Source organism: Lonchura striata, chromosome 2 (assembly GCF_050655825.1).
Source record: "Lonchura striata isolate lonStrDom1 chromosome 2, ASM5065582v1, whole genome shotgun sequence".
In the NCBI taxonomy this organism is placed as follows: domain Eukaryota; kingdom Metazoa; phylum Chordata; class Aves; order Passeriformes; family Estrildidae; genus Lonchura; species Lonchura striata.
Window position 1 is genome coordinate 95,303,587 of NC_140704.1, and position 20,230 is coordinate 95,323,816.

The window sequence follows — 20,230 nt, forward strand, 5'->3', positions numbered from 1 at the left end:
GAAATTAATCGTTTCAGTTTGCTTCAGTATGTTTTATGTCAGACGTAGTTTTCAACAAGTAAGAAAGACACATACAGACGGGAAAAAAATAGAAAAATAGAAAATTAAGTAAGGCTACGTGCATACAGCTATCGTCACAGAGGAGAGCAGTGTTTCGTGTTCACGTTAGCTCCAATTTTGCGCCGGCTTAACCAAGGAATAGTAAACACCACATTCTTAACATGAATAGTTCCCAGTGCCCCAGGATAGCACTTAGCCAGTTCTACGCTGGCCAGCCCCTCCAAGGACGGGACGAGTGACCGCTCCGCTCCCCGGGACAGCCGCGGGCTCCGCAGCCCACCGCGGCCTCCAACATGGCGCCCTGCCCCGGCCCGGGGCCCGCGGTCCGCAGGGCGAGGGAGCCGAGCGCCCGCGGCAGCCCGGGGGCGGGGAAGGCAGAGCCCCGGCGGCCCTCCCTCCCATCCCCGCCCCGGGGCTGCCGCCGACTAGGCCGAAGCTGGGACCCCATCGGGCCCGATCCCTCCCTCCCTCTCCCCTGTACCTGGCCGCTTGCATGAGGGGGCTCCACCCGTAGTGGTTCCTGCTCTGCACCGAGGCGCCCTTCCGCAGCAGGAACCGCACCAGCTGCTCGTGGCCTCCCGCCGCGGCGAACTGCAGCCCCGTGTTGCCGGCCTCGTCCGTGCAGTCCACGGGCACGGCGGGGCTCGGCGGGGACGACGCTTCGCCGCGGGGCTCCGCCGCCGTCTCCTCGGCGCCGCCCGAGGAGGAGGAGGGGGCCGCCGGGTCGGCGGGGCCGCCGCCGCCGGGCAGCCCCAGGAGGCGTCGGGCGGTCTCGCAGTCGCCCTGCTCGCAGGCGCGGAGGAAGAGCTGGACCTGGGGGGGCACCCCGCACTCCCCCATGGGCAGCGCTGCCGGGCGCCGAGCGGCTCGGCCGCCCGCGACCGCCCCCGCCGCCGCCGGGAAGGCAGCGGGGAGGAGGGGACTCGCCTGGCGGGAGGAGGCCGGCCCAGGGCGGCCGCAGCGCCCCGGCCGCTCTCGCCCGGCGCGAAGGGGGAGCCGGGCTGGGCCGCGCTCCTCGGAGCCGCCGAGGGTTAGCCCAGCCTGGGCCGGGGTGTTCGGCGCCTCTCCTGCCCCGCTGGCAGCCCCCTGCGGTGCCTCCCTGCCTCGCCCAGCCAGCGCCTGTGTCCGCACGGCTCCTGCCCTCCTCGCCGAGGGATTTCTGCGCTCTGGCTGCAGCCGTTCCGCGCCGTTACTGGCTGCCACACAATCAAATGTCTCCGCATTGCGTGTCTTTTCTGCCCGGGGTCATTTCAGCAGGCCTTCGCTATGGGGTTTATTCCTTCTCACCTGACACAACAATCCCTTTTTCTTGCTTCGCAACGCGACTTCGTACAGCCTGGCGCGGTCCCTTTGTCAGCCCCGCTCCGTGTACGTGATGCTTCAGCCTTTACTTGCACCGTTCTACTTTGTGTCTCCTATAGCTCCAAAGCGATCTCTCCTTTCAATGAGATACAGGATTTGAAGTTCAGTCTTTTGCCCTACAAATACCCATGTCTCATCTCCTGACAGCGCTGATTAGACATAAGTTTAAAATCTTTGTGCATAAAATGTAGATTTCCTGTGTGTCTTCTCTTCAGTTCCAGACCCCCAGGAAATCCTGAAATCTTTCCTAGGTTAAACTGATTTTACATCTAAAGCAAGGCAAAGAAGAAAAGAAAAATCTTGAACTTTGTCACTCAAGGATATCGTGTTGTGTCCCTGTCTGTAAATTCAGATAGGTAATTTTCTATGAAAATCAGTGACTTCAATGGCAGGACAGGGCACCTGTTACAGGATGGAGGGTTTGGGGATGAGAAGACTAGGAAAACCTAAAAATAATATAATAAAACTACCAAATGCCACTAAAATGTAGCAATCCCCTGGTTTTAGGCAGTGGCATCCTCATCTTCCAAGTTTTACACCCTTTTGGCTCTGAAACACTGGCAAATCCAGATTACTAGATCATCATGGCAAAGGGCCGAACAAGTTACACTTGGAGAAAGTCTACAGCAAACAAGAGTCTTGGCTGCAGTTATGGACACTTTTCCTTTGGGAAAGTACCATTCTTAGCAAAACAAAATAAGAATTTGCTTATTTATCATTACAGAAATAGTAGAACAATTTCCTGGACAGGGCACGTGTTCCAGGATACTTCTTTCATTGTAAATAACATGTGTTAACTCATGTAGAATATTTAAGTATGTGTTGCCTACATTTATGTTAAATAATTTTCTTAAGCATAAAGAAGCTTACAGTGGCCGTCAGCAGAATGAAGATGGGTGGGTTGGTAGAATTTTGGTCCAGCCAAATCAGCCTACAGCCATCCTTACATTACAACATTATGAGAAGCTTGCCATTGTCAATAAAGCTGGATGGTGCACTTCACTCTTTGTAAGATTTCAGAGCCTGGAAGAAGGGAATGGAAAGAGTGATTAATGCAATACATTATTCATTATTGAAGAAAATTGGGTCATACTTACCATATCAAAGTGCATGCTAAGATATAGTCAAATTAGTGACAAGATCACTCCAGTTTATCTTTGAGATAAGCTACTCAACATGTTGATCCTACAAATTTATGTTACGTAGCTGATGGTTATGCTATCAATTTCTACTCGTGGTTTGCAACTCCAGACAAAGATATCATTAATGGATTTAGAAACCTATCAGCAAAAGATGCAACACCTATTTTAAGAAGTTTATAAGACATAGGAAATATTTGATGGGGTTTAAAACATGAGAGGGAAAATTATTTGTCCTGAATTCTGCTGCTGTCATCTGATGGTCATTACCATCTTCAGTAGGCTTTTATACTGGTATGATCACTCAGGGATTTCTGTCACAGACTGACAATCAAGGCAAGGAAAAATAACCAAATTTCTTCTGAAATTAATAAACTGCTATGGAGTCTTCTCCTGGATGATGCAGTACCAAGCTCTTTGGAAAATACAGGATTTGATTTCTTCACCAATGAAAGAACAACCTAAGCCTTTCAAACAGTTCATTAGGATAAGATAATGGAGAAAACTTAGGTTGGAAGATAAGATGGGACAAAATAAAACCAAGATTCTCAAGTGTAGACTGTGTGTGAGTTGTTCAGAAGATTTTTTCCAAACTGCATCTTTATCCAGTCAGTGAAAAATACATTGCTTTTGATAAGAAATTCCTTTGCATCAGTTCTGTGCTAATTTATATAGCTCAATGGTAGATTGCTCCAAGGTTAAAATAATTTTAAATTACAGAAAAAACCCAAATGAATGAAGAAATTATTTTCAAATAAAGATGAGGAAAGTGCAAGGAACAGAACAGGCCCACTAAAAAGTGCAGAACAGATAAGGCAGGAGTACACACGTCAGGAATCAACATCTATGAAAATTCTCTAGCATAAGTCTCCACTGCTGATGATCTCAAAACACCAGCAATACTGGCAAGGAGATACAAGTTTTATTGATGCTACTCATCATATAATGTGAAATAAAAGAGATAAATTACTTAGGGCTATTGTTCTTCAAGATTCAGAATTCATCTTTTGCTAAACATAGCCTAGGAAACTGTTAGAGCATGTAATGTGCCTGTGGAACATTAAAGTAAGTGTAATGATGGCAATGTGCAATGGTGTAGAACTACAAATTGGCCAGGTAAGGTGACAAAAAAATTCTGTTGCTCATACAATAGTAACAGGATGTAATATATTTGGATACATACCGTGACACATGAGCAAATCTCTACCTTGTATATAATTCAGGATCATGAAATATGGAAAACTGTAAAATTGCCATCATAATCAAAAGCCTCTCAGAAATGTTAAAATGCAAGTTGTCAAACAATCTGTTCCAAAGAAATCCATAAAATTAGAAACAGCTGACTCACTCATAATCTGTATTTTCAAAGTCTGAGGTTGGTGGCATCTCAAATCCCCAAGTATGATGGCATTTTTTCATGGCAATTTAAGAGGTAAAATACTTATTTTCTACTGTAGAATCTTACTGATGTGAATCACAAGGAAGTCATACTTCTGAGAAAAAGAAAACTGAAATTTTTAGTATGTCTTTTGTGTAAAAACACTTATCTCTGCCTTAATGAAAAGGAAGATACATATATTAGAAATACCATCACAGAACAGGAAATGCTTCCGCAGTATGGACTTGTTAATGTATGTTAACTGTGGTCCTTTCAGGCATAGAAACAGAAACAACTTTGAAAAAATTACAAAAAACCAAATAGTAGTAAGCAGCTACAGTGTAGGGTGACAAAGATTAATTTCACTATGCAATACCTGCTTGACTTCTTGGTTCTGAATTTTAATCATGGTCTTCCCTTTGTCTACTATAACCATGTGCTATACCTTTATGAGGAATTTACTTCATTTATATGTTTCAGAATATGCCATAATTTTGACAAACATTCAGAAAGTATTTGCAACTCTGTGTTTTAATTAATTGTGTCTGCATGAGACTTCATGAAAAATCAGTCAGGTTTCCAACAAAACATATTTTCATTAACATGCCACATCATACCATACTTTGTGAGCAGAACTGCAGTTTTGTTGCAATACTTTCTGACAGCTAAGCTTCCTGGCCTACTTTTCCTTTATGTACATTATATGTTCCACTGCCTGTAGTTCATGCTTGCTATTTTGCTTAAGAAAAAAATTATCTGCAAGCAATACATACCTACAGCAAGCAAATATATTGACTGATGCCTTTGACATGCATACTCTATCTCTGTCTGTCTGTCCTGGCTTTTATGTGAGTTTCTGAGCAAGGCATTTTGTGTGTGTAATTTATCTATGTGTACACATACACATGTACATGTGCACATACATGTTCTACAGAGGTCTGCAAACTGGTGTAGCTGAGGTCTTGGCCAAGTAATCCACTGAATGCTGCCTCATTTTATTGACCTGTCACTAGGAGAATTTCACAGCATTCATCAGATAGAAGGTCCCTGAAGGAGGCGACAGTTTCTATGTCAGTCATCAAGTCTGTGTTTTTAATCTGTTTTATTTTTAGAGTTCTTCCTCTCATCTCAACTCCTTGATCTCTCTACCTGTGCACTATACACCCAGCTTCCCTCTTGACCCAAAGCTTACCCTGTAAAACAGGGATCCTGCTGAAGCACTAGGACCCTTTGGCACTGGGGAAGCAGGGTGTGGCTAATTTCGTGTTTTGTATGCGCTGTGCAGCTGTCTTGAATAAAGAGACTTTCAATCCAAACGCATTTATTTAAAAAAAAATCCTTGGCACTGGTAGTTATAGGCTGAATAATAATATTTTAAAAATATTTGTGCTAATAAAGGAGAGAAAGAGCAGCCAAGGTGAGAACTGGGGGGGGTGAGGGGGGGGGGGATGATGTTGCAGGGCAGTGCACAGTTTTTATGCACATTTAAGACAATGGTGAACAATGAGCCCATAGGTCCAATACTATCTCCAGTGGGTATGTTTTATAGCTTGTACGATTCTTCCTTTCCTTAAGCAAATTTCCTATCTATGACCAAAGTTTTTGTACATGATGTTTCCTATCATATTCTTCTGATTTTTCTTTTTTCTTTAGAATATGTAAGCATTGGCTTTTTCTAGAACTAGGAACTTTATTCTGAAATACATTAATTGATACTCTATTTTTACTCTGGAAGTGTGAATTTAGGAAGCTCTTTAACTTATTGAAAATACAGTCTTCGCACTCTATTTCTATTTTAGATTTTTGCTTTTTACGCACAAAAGGAAAAATTTGCAAAATTTAATAGTTCAGGTTTTTTTTCTGTAATGTATATGTCATCATTTAAAATAAGAATACCTTTTAATAACTCTACAGGTGTCAAATAGTTCACCTTATCTTACCTCTTTAGGTATTCCCTATATGTAAACCTCATGTATTTTAGGTGAAACCTAAAAAAACTCATGTATTTTAGGTATTCCCTATATGTAAAGCTCATGTATTTTAGATGAACTAAATATTACCTGCATTTCAAACATATTTCACAAAGCAACAGATACACTCTTAACTTCAGCTATTACATTCACTATAATGTGAATTCTTGTCTCGTGGACAATTACATATTGTTGCGGTTAGTTTTTATATCTTAGTGCTTTTTGATAGGTTTAGTTAATATTTTGTATACTTTTTGAGGTAAAGAAAAAATTTCCACTTTTAAAAATAAACTTTTCAAAGGCATTGATTATTCTACTGATCTTCTGTTTTAATTTGGACAACTAAGGACACAATAGATATTTCTAGATAAGTAATTAGAGTTTTTATATCACTTGTTTGGTTACTCTACTTATCTTTGTTTGAAACTCCTGAAGCAAATGAAATTATAACTCTTTAAACACTAAAAAACATAGCTAATTGTTTTAACTTCTATTCTTATTCCACCTGAAAGAAACAAGAGAACTTCTTAAAAGGAACTCTTCCATGAAAATGTTGCTACAAGTTTTATGGCCAGCAGTAAACTCATTCATTTGCCTTATTAATTGTAGATTGTTTTTCCTCTGGGGCTTATTTGTATGTTCAGAGAGAATTCTTCACACCTTAACTATTTCAGCTCAGAACATTCAGTCTTCCCATCATATTTACATCCCATTATTAGCAATATTTTCAATTCCCACTGTGATGATAATCACAGAAAGTCTTCACCCATTACTTTGCTGTAAGAGCATTATTACTGCTGAGAGCAGTTCTGTAATTTTGGTTCTCTGTTTCCCATTTTTTTGTTTCAGAACTTGTTTTAGTCATGTAATCATGTTCTTGTGCTTCTTCCATATTGCTCTAATACTTAAGATACTTACATAAAATACAGATTCTTATAGTTTTTTTCTTGGGTTTTAACTTTTTTTTTTCAGTCTTCTTAATTAACCCTTAGTCCTACATTTTGCTCTTTACCTCTTCCCAATCTCCTCAGTAACTTCTTTTGGGAGTCCAGGAGGATCACTTCTCCTTTGATTCATTCCAGGAAAATGCTTCCTTTATTCAGAAAGATGGCAAGCAAGGAAGCAAAGCAAACACTGGGCATGCAATTACTGGTGCCACCTGACTCTTCAGACCCAAAGTTTTCTAGGCACGGCTTCTTTTATATGCAATGTGAATTCTCATGTCCAACATATTGGTATTTAGTAGTTGTTTACAAAGCATATTACAATTAGATTTATGCCTATTTATGCCTATAGATTTATGTATTTATTATACATGTGATAGCTAGCTGTATAGATGAATATTAGTCTGTCTATACACACAGTCATTGCAAATCCATCTAAATCACTCGATTTATACTAGCTTGCCAGAATCAGAATCAGTCACTGGTTTTCAGCACTCTTCTGTCCAGAGCATGGTCTCCACAGTAGTTGAATGTGTTTGTTGTCACATACAATATTTATTATCATGCAAAATAAGAAAGAGCTCATAGCTGTATGCTCTTACCCTGATAGTGACTAAATGTTTTCCCTTCCTTAGTGTTAGTTTCTTTCACTTCTTAGTAGTGCTGGTGAGCACCACCCAATGCTGTGTACTGGCCTGAAGTTCTCTCTGCGGGCATGACTGAACTCCTCTGCTGGGTTGATCTTGACAGGCGTCCAGCAGCTGAGCATGTTGCAGTGAACAATTTCTTTGGAAAACAAGTGGAGCAAATGACACCTCAAAACCAGTTCCAGCTCCCTACTGCATGTAAGAGAGAAACTGTATCCAGTTATGTTACATTTATGTTAAAGTGTTTCAAATGCAAAATCAGGAGCTCTCTGGTAATATCACCACCTCCAGATCACAAGTTTAGGCAGATGGGGCTTCATACTGTTAGGGGCTTAAGTAAAACAAACAGTATGGATATGTTGTTGAGTATGAAGCAAATCTGAAAGTTCTAACTGGTGCTACTGTTGCTTTTTTTCCTTCATGATTCTGTCCAGCCATAGAATGGACTGCCCATTACCTGTATAGTAAACTTGGGATTTTCTCTAGGCTTCTGGATTTCTCTCAATGAGGCAACATAGGTTGACTTCCTTTTTCAGCCAAGAACACTAATTTATTCAACAAAAAAGCTTGTCATTAATGCCTATAACTTCTTAGCTTGTGTTCTGCTCTACTTATGAAGCACATGCTATTTGCTGGTAGCAGAATGAATGAAGCCTGTTTTCCTATCAATTTGTTCCTTTCAACCCCTAAGCTCTTCCTAGTCCCTCTGCGGGAAATAACCTTCCTTGCTGTCCTGCAGCTCCGAAAATTTCTGTCTATAGACAGCAAGCCCTGGGGCTGTCCCAGGGGCCAAAGCAGCTTGCTGTGGCCCTGGCAGCTCAGTGCCAGCAGTGCTTTGGCTTGCTGGGGAAATTGTATATCCGCCATGCAGCTATCAGTGCTTATGAAAGTTCCTTAAGCTTCAGGGCGACCAGATCACCTTTCGCTTGAAGGGTGACAGCAAAAGAAACATGCCTTCCTCCCTCCTCCCCACATCCCAGCTCTGTGTGATCTAGCAGAACCGGGATAACTTCTACTCCCTCCTTGCCCCGGGATGGGTCAGCACCAGCACTGGTTCCACTGGTTGTGTCCCCAGGGTGAGCGCGGAGCAGGTTGGAGCGGTGTGCCTTCCCTGGGGTGCTGGAACCCTCGGAGGCCAAGCCTTCCGACCACCAGGAAACCGAGGGACACCGTTCCCGGGGAGGCGGCTGGCGGGGGGCAGGGGCGCAGCACCCCTGAGGGACAAGCGGGGCGGGGTCCCTGCCCAGGGGCAGCGCTCCCGTCCCCGCTGCAGCGCCCGTGCCCGGCTCTTCCGCGCCGCGCCCCTCCGGGCTGGCCGGCGGCGGGGCGGGGAGGAGGGAGGAGCCGGCGGCGGAGGAGCCGTGCGGGCTTCCTGGCGGGGCAGCGCTGGCGGCGGGCGGGTATCGCGGCGTGGGCAGGTCCGTGAGAACTTCGCGACTCTGCCCGGGACGGAGGCGCTGCCGTGTCCGGGAGACGGCAGCCGCCGCCCGCTCGCCATGGCCGGCCGCCTCGGCCGCGGGATGTGCTGGGGCAAGCGCGGCCGGGGCTGCCGGGGCGAGGGCGCGCTGCTCGCCCTGGGGCTGCTGGCCGCCCTCGGCTTCCTCGTGTGGCGGCACGGCCCGCCGCCCCGCCACGCCGCCCGCCGCGCCCCGCCGCAGCCGCTGTCCCCCGACTCCGAGCTGCTGCGGCGGCCGGTGTACGCCAAGCCGGCCCTGGACCCGGGGGCGCTGGGGGAGCTGGGCCGGGCGGTGAGGCTGGAGCTGAGCCCGGCCGAGAAGCGCCGCCAGGAGGAGAGCATCCGCCGACACCAGATCAATATTTACCTGAGCGACCGCATCTCGCTGCACCGCCGCCTGCCCGAGCGCTGGCACCCGCTGTGAGTACTGCCGAAGGCAGGTGGGGCCGGGGCAGAGGAGCCGTGCCTGCCGCTGCTGTGGCTCGGAGCCGCTCCGGCAAACTGCAGTGTCTGCTGCAGCGGTCAGCGCGGGGCTAGTCGTGTCTCTCTTGAGTACCTCTCGCTCAGGAGCGTGGAGGCTTTTGGAAACTTTCCCATCCCAAACACTCTTGGATCACAGCGCTCGCTCTCAGAGTTAAGTCGATTGGTGACTTTGCAGGCTGCCGCACCTACACAGGGCAGTACAAAATCGCGTGTTGGTGGTGTGTGTAGAGGTTATTTTCTCTGGTAGTGTGTTTTCAGTCCTCAAGCTACGCTGCTCTGCCGTGTTTCTCCTGCTGCTGTCCCCTCCTGCTGCTACTGGGCAGCAGCGTGCTTTTCCAGTCACTCCCAGCTTTACAAATGTTACGCTTCCTAGACTTCAGCTGTGGATTGTATTCAAATGTCTTAAGACACACAGTTTAAAAGAGCAGTTTTACCAGGAATGAGCTAGAAATGGTGCTCACAAAGGTAGGGAATGGTATTCTGAAGTGGGACTGTGCCTGATCCGGGATGCATGGTTGCTGGCACAAGGTGCATTTACAAATTACATTTACAGTTACGACACCAGTGGCAGATAATGGCATAGGCAATTGTAAACGAAGGGTTAGATAATGTTAGATGAGGTGGCTCTAGTTTATAGGCAATGGCTCAGTGCAGCTATGAAGCCAGCGTGGCACAACAGGTCTGACTGTTGTGTCCTTGTGCAAATACTCAAGTGTGGCACCGTCTTGGGCTCTCCTGTGAGTGAGCAGCTGGCTGGTGAGAGGAAGGGCTAGCCAGTTAAGGGGATATGCTAGCCATCACAGGGGATGGGATGGATCCACGACTGCTACTGACTCATTTCTGTTTCACTTGAGCGTGGCTTCAGCTGGTTCATTTCATTGCAACAGGTTTGTACAATATGGAAATAAAAAGCTGTGGAAAATGCAGGGCTCTGCCTCTCCTGTGCATTCACTTCATGCCTGTGTGTCCTGCCCAATGTTTAGCCAACTCTAATTGTAAGTGCTGAGTCTAAAACATGAATCTTATGATGGCTTTCAAAAAGTTGCAAATGCAAGGCTTTTTCATGATGAGTTTGAGCCTGACACTAAGCTTGTTTTACTTATTATTTCCCTCTTATCAGCAGTCTGTAGACCATAGGTCAAAAAGGACCATTTTAGTTTCATTTCCGTGGGAAGAATTAATTATTTCAATGAGTTATTTTGGACTTCTGCCATTTCTCTACAACAGGGTGCTAGATGAATTGGAAGGTCACAGTTGTTGAATAGGAGACATTATAGATGGTTGTGGGTGACTATTCTAGAAATGAAAATGATTTAAATAGATTTTGCTACAACAGCAGACCCTTTTTGATTTGAATATATGGATGCTGAAATGACAAAATATATCCAAACCAAAAGAATCACAGAAGTGACATAATCTCAGAGATAATTGCCTTCTGAAGCTGAGGCTGTATTGTACTGTTGGCAGGTGCTTCATGCCTTTGCACACAGTTAAATCTAAATTATGGCAAGAATGTCACAGAACATCTCTCCAACTCACACAGCAATTGAAAAAAACTTTCCCAAAGGCAATTTTGCAACCAAGTGTTAACTCCTTCTCTCAAGAAGGAAGACCATAAAAGATTGAAGTAAAAAAAAAAAAACAACTTAAAAACTTATCACCAAACCCACAGCCATAGAAAATGCATTACAGTTTGTTCCAAGATTAGAGGTTATTCAGTTCAAAATCTCGAGTTTAGGGGAAATCTTATTTATGTATATTTTTATTTTAAGGTGGGTAATGCTTGACTACTTATGACCTCTAATGAACATTTTGGTGATGGGTGAGGCTATAATGATGGGAAGTAAGTAGTAATGGTAAATGGCAACTAGACTTCAGTGGTCCACCAAAATCATGCAAAGGTTAAATTTTAGATGTGATCAGTGAAACAGCTTTGGTACCAGAAGATGACAAATGCACCATTTTTTAGTGGATTCCCAGAAGAGAACCAGAGAACTGTGTGCTGGCAAGCCTTGGATCTTTTCCAGGCATGTTATCTACAAACTGTGGTAAGGGAAAGAATTAGTAACAGATGGGAGGGTGTGATCTATTGAGAAAGTCAACAAGGCTTTTGTCAAGGATGATGTGTCTCACAAATCTTTGAGTTCTTCGAAGGTTTTAATTATATGGATAAAGAAGTGTGTTGTTACTTGATGAGTTCTGTAAACAACTGTGAAATAATCTGGAAATTCCTTGCATTTATAAATTACTGAGTAGAATCTGTGAAATTTTTTTTTTTGTGGGTTTTTTTCAGTTTTTTTGTTTGGTTAGTTTTGGTTTTTGTTTGTTTTAAGGAGCAAAGATTTCTCACAAAAATCTGTGTTGGACTCAATGCAGTTCAACTTACAGCATGGCTTTCATAAAGAAGTGACTAATTTACAGGTCTTCCTGGTGGCTTGCGGGAATTGTACCTTCTGCAGGATTCCTGCAATACATGGTTGATGCATGAAAATGGATGTAACAAATTCTGCCACCTCCCTGTTCCAAAAATCCATTTCCTGTAAAGCATAGTCCATCCACTAGAAAATTTAAATAAAACATTCAGGAGATATTGACAGATACTATACTTGGAGATTCTGTTCTGGGCTATGGGCTTTTGGTCTGTTTCAGCATATTCTTGTATGTGTGGAGGCAATCAGGACATTTTAGATACCAAAAAAGAGACAACATTACACCACCTGGATGCCCCAAACCTCCTTTTGACATTAATGTCCTCCCACACTGATCAATGAACCCACTCTCTGTGTGTGAATTGGTGAAAACATTTGAATCCAATGAAAACAAGAGTTTTGCTAATAAGATAGTGTCTGAACCAGTAAGCTGTTAAATGTGATATGCAAAATGATTGCACAAGGTGTTTCTGTGTCAGAAACTCGTTCCAAAAATCTTTTCCTAGTGGTGCATGTTGTACATCCTGGACCTGCCATGGGAACAGAAGTGTGGCAGGTATTTGCTAATGTCTGTGTCTGGTAATACTGTTCTAATACTGTTCAGAAAGAAAAGAATAGTTTGGCTGAGGTTACTCTCTCAAATAATGTATGGATTGATGATATTTGACTATATTCATAAATCCAGGACATTTCCAATATAGATCTTTCTCCTACCAATATATTCCTGGCAGTGAAAATATTTAGAAAGTTGTTAGTCCTTCTTGTTCCCACTACTGTAATTTGCTTTTTTGATGACTGATTCCGTTCTATTGACCTGCAGACCCAAAGAACTTGACAACTACAGTTGTTTCCTTCAGACAATTTCTGCTTCCTTTATCTGGCTGAGCTTGACATCAGCAACTGACAATGTGTTTCATCACACAAGAATTGTTTAGTTTTATTGAAAGTATACATACAAACAAATAAATATTATGTATAAATAATCTATTAAAATGTTCATTTGGAAGACTTATGGATAAGAATGTAAGTTACTAAATGATCATACAGTTTGTACAAGGCTAGAAGTGAAATAAGCCATAGGGTCAGAGAAGGATGGAGGTTGGAAGGAAACTTTGGGGTGTCTAGTCCAACATTGAAGCCTCCAAGGATGGAGATTCAACAACCTTTGACCACATCTTTAAATGCAACATCACTGCCACACTGATTTCTTTTTATTGTTTTCCCCTGATCATAAGGTTGTCTGGATGGCCCAGCTTCCCAACATTTACCCTTAATTTCTTGAATTTGTTCTCATAAAGGAAGTAACAATTATAGGAGGTTTAAAGCCAGCAATTGTCCTGTGTCAGACTTTGAGGGCCCTGTTGAGGCTGATGCCCTGTAAGTGAGTGTGGTGAGCCTGGGGCCATGGGGTTTGGCTGCTGCTACTGCTTTCTCTGCCTTCTTCCCCCTGCAGCAACAAGTTTGCATTGTGTCCCATGGGGCTTCTCCTTTTGTGCTTGTTTTACAGGACTGTAGGGCTAGGCAGACAACTGATATGTTCTCTTAGCCTTTTACAGCTGATTACAATGTGTAAGAAATACATTTCCAGTTTTTCTACTTGGGTTCTTTCAGATTAAGGGCTATTTTCAAGCATTGTTCCAGATTTTAGACCTTTTTTTTTTCTTTCTATATCACAGTAGGGATGCATTGCTCATTTATTTTGGGGATAGTTTCTGTAAAAGCACACAAGTTGCCTTTCAGCTGACTCTTGGTACAAATGGAGCAATCAGGACTAGGCACTTTTGTGCTGACTCAGCATTTCATGCTTTTTCTTTCATGGTAGAAGCCTGATTCAGCCCTTGGGGCTCATTTTACTTGTTATCACAAGGAAATGGATTTTTAATTCTTTCCTGTCTTTCCTAAGAAGCCACAGAAGCCCCCAAAATATTGAATGTGGTCTGCACAGTATTTTTAAGCTATTAAGAAAAGTTCTAGAGATTTGTTCTTTAATTCTAGATAATCTTCTGTGTTTTGGAGAGATTCTTTATATGTTTTTTTGTATATGTGTGATTTTATGTATATTTTTAAATGTCTGTACATATACCTTTAAGTGTCTATGTATAGATAGCTAGATATACACAAATGCTCAAATTCCTCTACCACCATCATTTATGCCTATAATTTTATTTATTTTGGGGGGAAAATTATGTTTGACTTTAGCATAACAATCTTGTGCTAAGATTATTTTGTCTTTCAAGACTGTTTTTCATGTTTGCTCCCATATTTGAATTTGAATCTCCCAGAGACTCTCTTCTGTGGTTTGTTTTGTTTTTTGGGCTGTAAATAGGAAATTATACCAGGATGTTTGTCTGATAGTATCTTGCTAGCAAGTTCCAAGAATAAGCCTTGATATTATGTTTTGGTTCCTTTTCTACTCCAAAAATCACAGCTACTCCTGCCAGGAGTTTTAACCTGATGCTGTTCCGGGAAAGTTCCCAGATCTGTGATTGATAGTAAGCAAAAATTGATTTTTTTAAAATTCAAGAACTGCTTTTATTTAAACAATTGTCTATAAGGATCAAGTGCATCCACCCCTTATTTGCAGTGATGACTACTATAGCTTCTTTCAGTTATGGCTTTGCAAAATATTTTTTTTTGTCCTGAATCAAATTACTCACACTGAAGTAAGTTTTTGAATGTAGGTGTAGGAAATAGTATGTCTCTGTGGAAAGGTTAAGTGTATTTCACTATCTTGGAAGAAAAGTGAAAACATTTGAGCAGAATGTAACCTCTGTTTCAGCTCAGCAAAATAAAACAAAAATCAAGTGGGTTTCCCCACTGTCACATGCAGAATTTCCTTCTCATCTGCATATCCAGAATCTGGGTCAGTTAGGAACTTCTGTAGCATTTCTCTAACAATTTGGAAATAGGAGGCACTATGGATTTCCTAACTTTGTGAATTTTAGGATACACACTTAGTAAATTGTCTTATTTTGGTCTTTCTAGACGTTTTTTTCTTAGTGTATTTTTAATCTGTTTTAAAGAGATTTGCTTTCTGTGCCACCTCTGCCCCACCCTCCAGTTTAACAAATATTTTCTTCTGTTTCAGACTTAGTGTCTTTCTTTCTTGCTTCTCACAATGCTTGTATGCAAGGCAGCACAGCCCATTATTATCTGAAATCTTAAAAACAGCTTTTGGCCGTTAGTCTTGTCATTACCTTCTTGTTATTGGGAGAATCATTCCATAGAACATTAAATAACCTGAAAAACTATTTCACAATCAAATCAGCCTCTTGTTTCCAGAGGCTTGATCATATCACAGTGCTGTGGCCTGTACAGGAGTGCTTTCTCTAACATGGTTTGTTTCAGCAGATATAATTTAGGGAGCTTTTAGCTAGCCTGCTGGGTGGTGAGGAAGTGTAGGCCAGCATCCTGAACTCAACCTGCTTAAGTGTTACAGCCTTGCACCAAATAATCTGGCCATTCTGGCAGTTATCAGCACTTTGCTGCTATGTGCTTTGATACTAACACTAAGACACACCTTCTGTAAACTCTCTCGATGCCTTTTTCTGCAACAGTTGAACACGTGGCCTGTGTAGGTGTGTGAAACCAGGTGGAGCCTCTCCATGCCCAGATAAACCTTTTTTAATTAAAAAAAAAAAGAAAAAAAATTCCTTGAACAGCCAGTTGGATCATGGTAGTCTTATGTGAAAAAATAAATTTGGCACAAAAAGTTGGGTAGTGTTTGGAGGAGATAAGAATAATGTTTATAATATCCTTTCATTCCACTGGAGATGTTGTGCTTTTCTATCCCAGGCTTTGGGTGGTGTTGCTTTTGGCTCGCGTGCTGCATTTTGCCCATAGGTTACTCTTCCACACAGAGGGGTGAAGAGTGGATGTTCAACTGTATATTCAGCCTGGAGCAAGGGACACAGCCTTGGTAACTGTGGGGTGGCTTAGAAACCAGTGCTGCCACCTGTGTCATGCTGCAGGGCTTGGGATGCTTGAGGATGGATTTGAGGAACCCCAAGCTGCTGTTTGGGCAAAAGTAGAAAAGGGGATAGAAGATCTCAATACTGCTGTGTCCTCTGCCATGGCTTTGGGAAAGTGAGAGAAGGAGGTGCTTTCTCTTGGGTGAAGGCACTTGGCAGAGTCCAATGCCCACATTGCTGCCTCTGCAGTTTATGGAGTGGGAATGAAGATGGTGAAACTAGATTGAAATACCCATAGATGCTGCTATTCATCCCCATCAGCTTCATTTACTTACAGCCTACAAAATGTCACTTTTGAGCACATGTCTTACTGAAAGAGTAGTTTAAGTTGGTGTTTTAACTGTTGAAATTAGGAAGAGGAAAGGCGGTTGTGTGGTGGGTCAGCATGTCTATGGCCCATCACAAAAAGCCCAGCTAACCTGGTTCCTAGCCCACCATGTGAAAGCCATCCCGAAGTAGAACCCTGGCAGTGTTTTCCAGGTGACACTGGGATGGGGCATATATGTCATATACTGTAGTCACATAAATCAAGTTAAATCAGCTTCAGAAGTGGCATGTGCTGTTTTGCACTTCTTGAGAGAAGCTGCACAGTCCTGAACTTGCCTAGGGCATTCACATTGAAACTTCAAAACCAAAACTTATGCCGTATACCTTCTGAAAGCATTAAATAATTTATGAGCAGTTTGTGTTCTTAACAAATCTTTGAAAACGCGGAGAACAATTCATATTTTTTTCTTAAAATATAACTAACAGTGCATATAGAAGATAAAATTTGGAGATTAAAAGTCTGTTTTCCCTTTCCGTATCATTATCACAGTTGTGGTGAAAGTCTCAAGTAAGAGCATGTCAGCGACCATTCCTAATTAACTCATGGCAGTGCGCCCAGTGTGCACACATTCATGCTCTCTCCTCGTGTATAGATACACATCTCTTAGAGAAACAACTCTTTACAAAGAAATAAATTGAGTGATTACATTAATTGACACAAATGTTCTTGAAAACAACCCATTTAATTTTGTTTAGGCATTTCCTGAGTGATGTCTCCATAGTTTCTAATAAATAACCTATTGTAAAACATGCTAGCAGAAGACTGTGTAGTGTAGTAGATTCCAAGGTTAATTTATTAAACTTGTCAGCTGTTTATTCTCGGTTAGACTGTGATTTAAAAATGCAGTGTAAAAAAGGCAAAACAAAAACCCACAGGAATTTGGATGTATGATGATACACTTTTATGTGTTTGTCTTATTTGCATTTTGTGGACATAGATGTTTGAGTAAGAAGCTGTAGTGAGCCATAAAGGAAGGGTGGTACATAGTGAACATGGTTTTGTGTTCAGGTACATACCAGCATTATTTTCTCTTTCTTCCTATTGAGAAATTTAAAGATTTTTTTGATGAACACTTTTAGAATTCTAAAATATAGATGTTGTCTTAGTGTAAATTGATAAGAAATGCCATAACACAAAGCTTTTGTTTGTTTTATGCCTGTTTTATGCCACAGTGGTCAAGTAAGAGCATCCCAGGAACACCCACCCAGTGTGGCAGAAAGTGCCTGAGGGAAGTGAAGGATGATGCAGAAGCAGGATGCTGCCAGAGCATTGTAGTGTCTCCCTCTGCTCCTTGGAAGATGGTTTGGGCAGTCCTGGCCATGTTTTCTCTGAGTGTCACTCTACTGTGCACAAGGCTTCTGCTTTTGCATTTTCTGGTGAATCTGCGGAGAGCAGGAGTGATCAGCAGGCAGAGACAGAGCAGAGACTGCTGCTTTGCATTGCCATACCTGCTTTGGCTCTTATTCATTATATACCAGTGTTTGTCATTGAAATCTGAGTCCTGTTTAAAACTATATTAGTTTATTTTGTTGCCTCTAGAAAAGCCTCTTGGATGTGTTGGCAACAGGTTTTTCCTCAGTGACTGGTCCTCATATCTCATAAGTGTTACCAAAATCAGGTTGACTAGAGATACGTGTACTTGTCTGATGAAAATGAACCCACTCAACATGCCATTTTTAATTTAGGTAATTGTTTATTTTAAATTTAAAATTATAAAATTATTAAAAAAACAGTAAAGCTCCTGTGATTGAATGAGATAAGGAGAATTGTGAAAGAATGTTGGACTTTAAATGCATCTGCATTATTTTCCAGGTTTGGAAATGTCACGCTTACAGGGAGCTAATTTTCTTATGTCTGTGTAATGTTTTTACCAACCATTTGGTAGTTATGATGACTAGGTTCAAAGTGATGTATCACAGCCAGTGGTAGGGACCGCATTTAACTTTACTCATAGAAATGTTAAGCAACTGTTCCATAATCAAACCTCTATAGACAAGAGGGACCCACTGAGGTCTCTTGGGCTGTGCTGGATTAATGAATTAAGGAGGGTGAGGTGTTCTGGATCTGTCTTTATGGACCTGCAGAACCCAGACGATCAGCTCAAAGGTGACAAGTAGTTTTTAGGATGAATAATGTGAGATGCAATTAATTGTGTCTTAACATGATCCTCTCTATTGAAAAGGACAGTGTTATGTGTTTGTGAATGGCACTAAAGAGTGCCCTACTCAGAAGCTGAAAGCAGGTTGCAGTATAGTATGCATAAATATACATTCCCAATGTCTGCGAAAACATATTTTGGGACTGCTGTCACCAGTTGCTGTCATTTAATAGCATAATGTAATTGATATGCATTTGTTTTTCTGAATAATCCAAAAGTAGGAGTGAAATGATTCACTTGGAAAGTAGGAGCTGGGATACTTGGCTGACACATGGATAATAAAAGTACATATTGAAGTTTGCAAGTACATCTTGAAGATGGGCTGCTAAGGTGCTTCTGTGGTAAACAGGATTTGAGAAATGGAAAAGATGAGTTATGACCACTAGGCTTGTAGTGGGTTTTTTGAAATATTTTATATCTTGTGAAGTGGCAATGTTTGGTGTCCATATGCATGCCACTTAATTGTTATTCAGCGACATTGTTAAGCATTTCCATTTCAGGGATTCATTAGCTTTTTAAAGATTTTCTTATGCTATAATTTTTCCAGGGTTTAAATGCTTTGGGTTTGTAATTTCTCAAATGGGATTAATTTTTAAGGCTTAGTGAAACTCTTTCATTACAGAAAGATAAGGAAAAGTGTGTTTCACTTTAGCAACATTATTTGAGACTGCTAACAGTTGAGATCTTCTAGCAATTTAGCAAAAAGTATGTTTTGGAAGTAATATCTGAGATAAGCATGCAAATCTGCACAGAAGTTGAATAATATGTTTTTTTTTTTTTTTTTTTTTTTGTTTTTTTTTTTTTTTGGTTTTTTTTTTTTTTTGGGTTTTTTTTTTAGTAATGGCATCAGGGTATTGCTCAGGTCAGGGTGGCCATGCTGGCCAGCAGCCTGCCCTGCTACCATGGTGGGTCGCTTCTCTGCACTCCAGTGCTGCCTTCCTCCATGGAGCTGGTAAATTAAACCCATTTTTTAGTGCTGGCCTCTTTCTTGACTTTGGAAACCTAAGAAACGTGTGTGCTGGTATGTGCTGTAGTAGACTGACCTTTTCCTGCAGTGTGGGGTGTGCTCAAGGAAGGAGGCAGCAATGCACAGTGCATCACAAACAGTGTGGGGATTGCCTTGCTCTGTGCCAAATTATGTTTTCCATCTCCAGCATGTAATTTCAGGCAAATCTGTTGAAGTCTTTAATCTATAATTAGACTTATAAGCTTCTTTAGACCTTTTGGGTTGCCACTCTTTAAATGGAATACAGCATTATTTTTCTATTAATCTTTCCAACATATTTTTCAAATAATGCTTTCCTCGTGTTTTTAAAAATTTATTTATATTGTCCTTCAGCTTTCTAAAATGAGTATGTAGAGATCCTATTTCCATCAAGAAATGAACTTAAAATTACCTGGTACAAGTGACTGATATCTATGGATTTTTTTTCCTGGCAGTACTGAGCAAAAATGTTTTTCAGTAGGCTAAATTAAATATGTATTTCTAAAATTGGATTCATACAGTGGGTTTTTCTGCATTAAAATTAAATAAGTTAATTAAAATGTCATTTGTCACTCCTTTTTATGTGTCAATACATTAATGTCTGGCTAAATAAATCAATTCTGTCACCAGGTGTTGGTGTGAGACAGCTCCCTCTGTGAAAGCCCCTCAGGACAAGTTACAGCCTGGAGGGACAGGCATTCTTATACTTCTCTACACCGATGTGTGTGTCTATGTGCACCTACCTATGTACCTATGTCTGTATGCACAGGTGTTGTCACAGGGTGTTCCTGTCATGTTTGAGAAGCAGCCTTTGGGTGCCTCCTTTGCTCAACTGTCATTTGTCCTTGCTGCTTCCTCATTTTCACATATTTATTACAGAACTACTCTAGAAACTTTTTTTGTTTCTGTTGTAAGAGTTT

At 41.8% G+C, this 20,230-nt stretch overlaps 2 protein-coding genes across 5 annotated transcripts in view; one reads left to right on the forward strand and one right to left on the reverse strand.

Annotated features, from left to right (window-relative positions):
* Positions 1–915, reverse strand: part of ANKS6 (ankyrin repeat and sterile alpha motif domain containing 6) — a 39,469-nt gene extending 38,554 nt beyond the window's left edge. For all 4 annotated transcript variants that reach the window (XR_014953393.1, XR_014953392.1, XM_021528728.3 and 1 more), the window contains exon 1: positions 542–915. Coding sequence is in view for 2 of the 4 variants with exons in the window: in XM_021528728.3 (XP_021384403.3) it covers positions 542–900 (359 nt within the window). In the remaining 2 variants the exon portion in view is untranslated. The remainder of the gene's footprint in view (positions 1–541) is intronic.
* Positions 916–8,981: 8,066 nt separating this feature from the next.
* GALNT12 (polypeptide N-acetylgalactosaminyltransferase 12) overlaps positions 8,982–20,230 on the forward strand; it is a 45,857-nt gene continuing 34,608 nt past the window's right edge. The window contains exon 1 of the mRNA XM_021528650.3: positions 8,982–9,376. Within this exon, the coding sequence (XP_021384325.3) occupies positions 8,997–9,376 (380 nt within the window). The 5' untranslated portion in view covers positions 8,982–8,996. The remainder of the gene's footprint in view (positions 9,377–20,230) is intronic.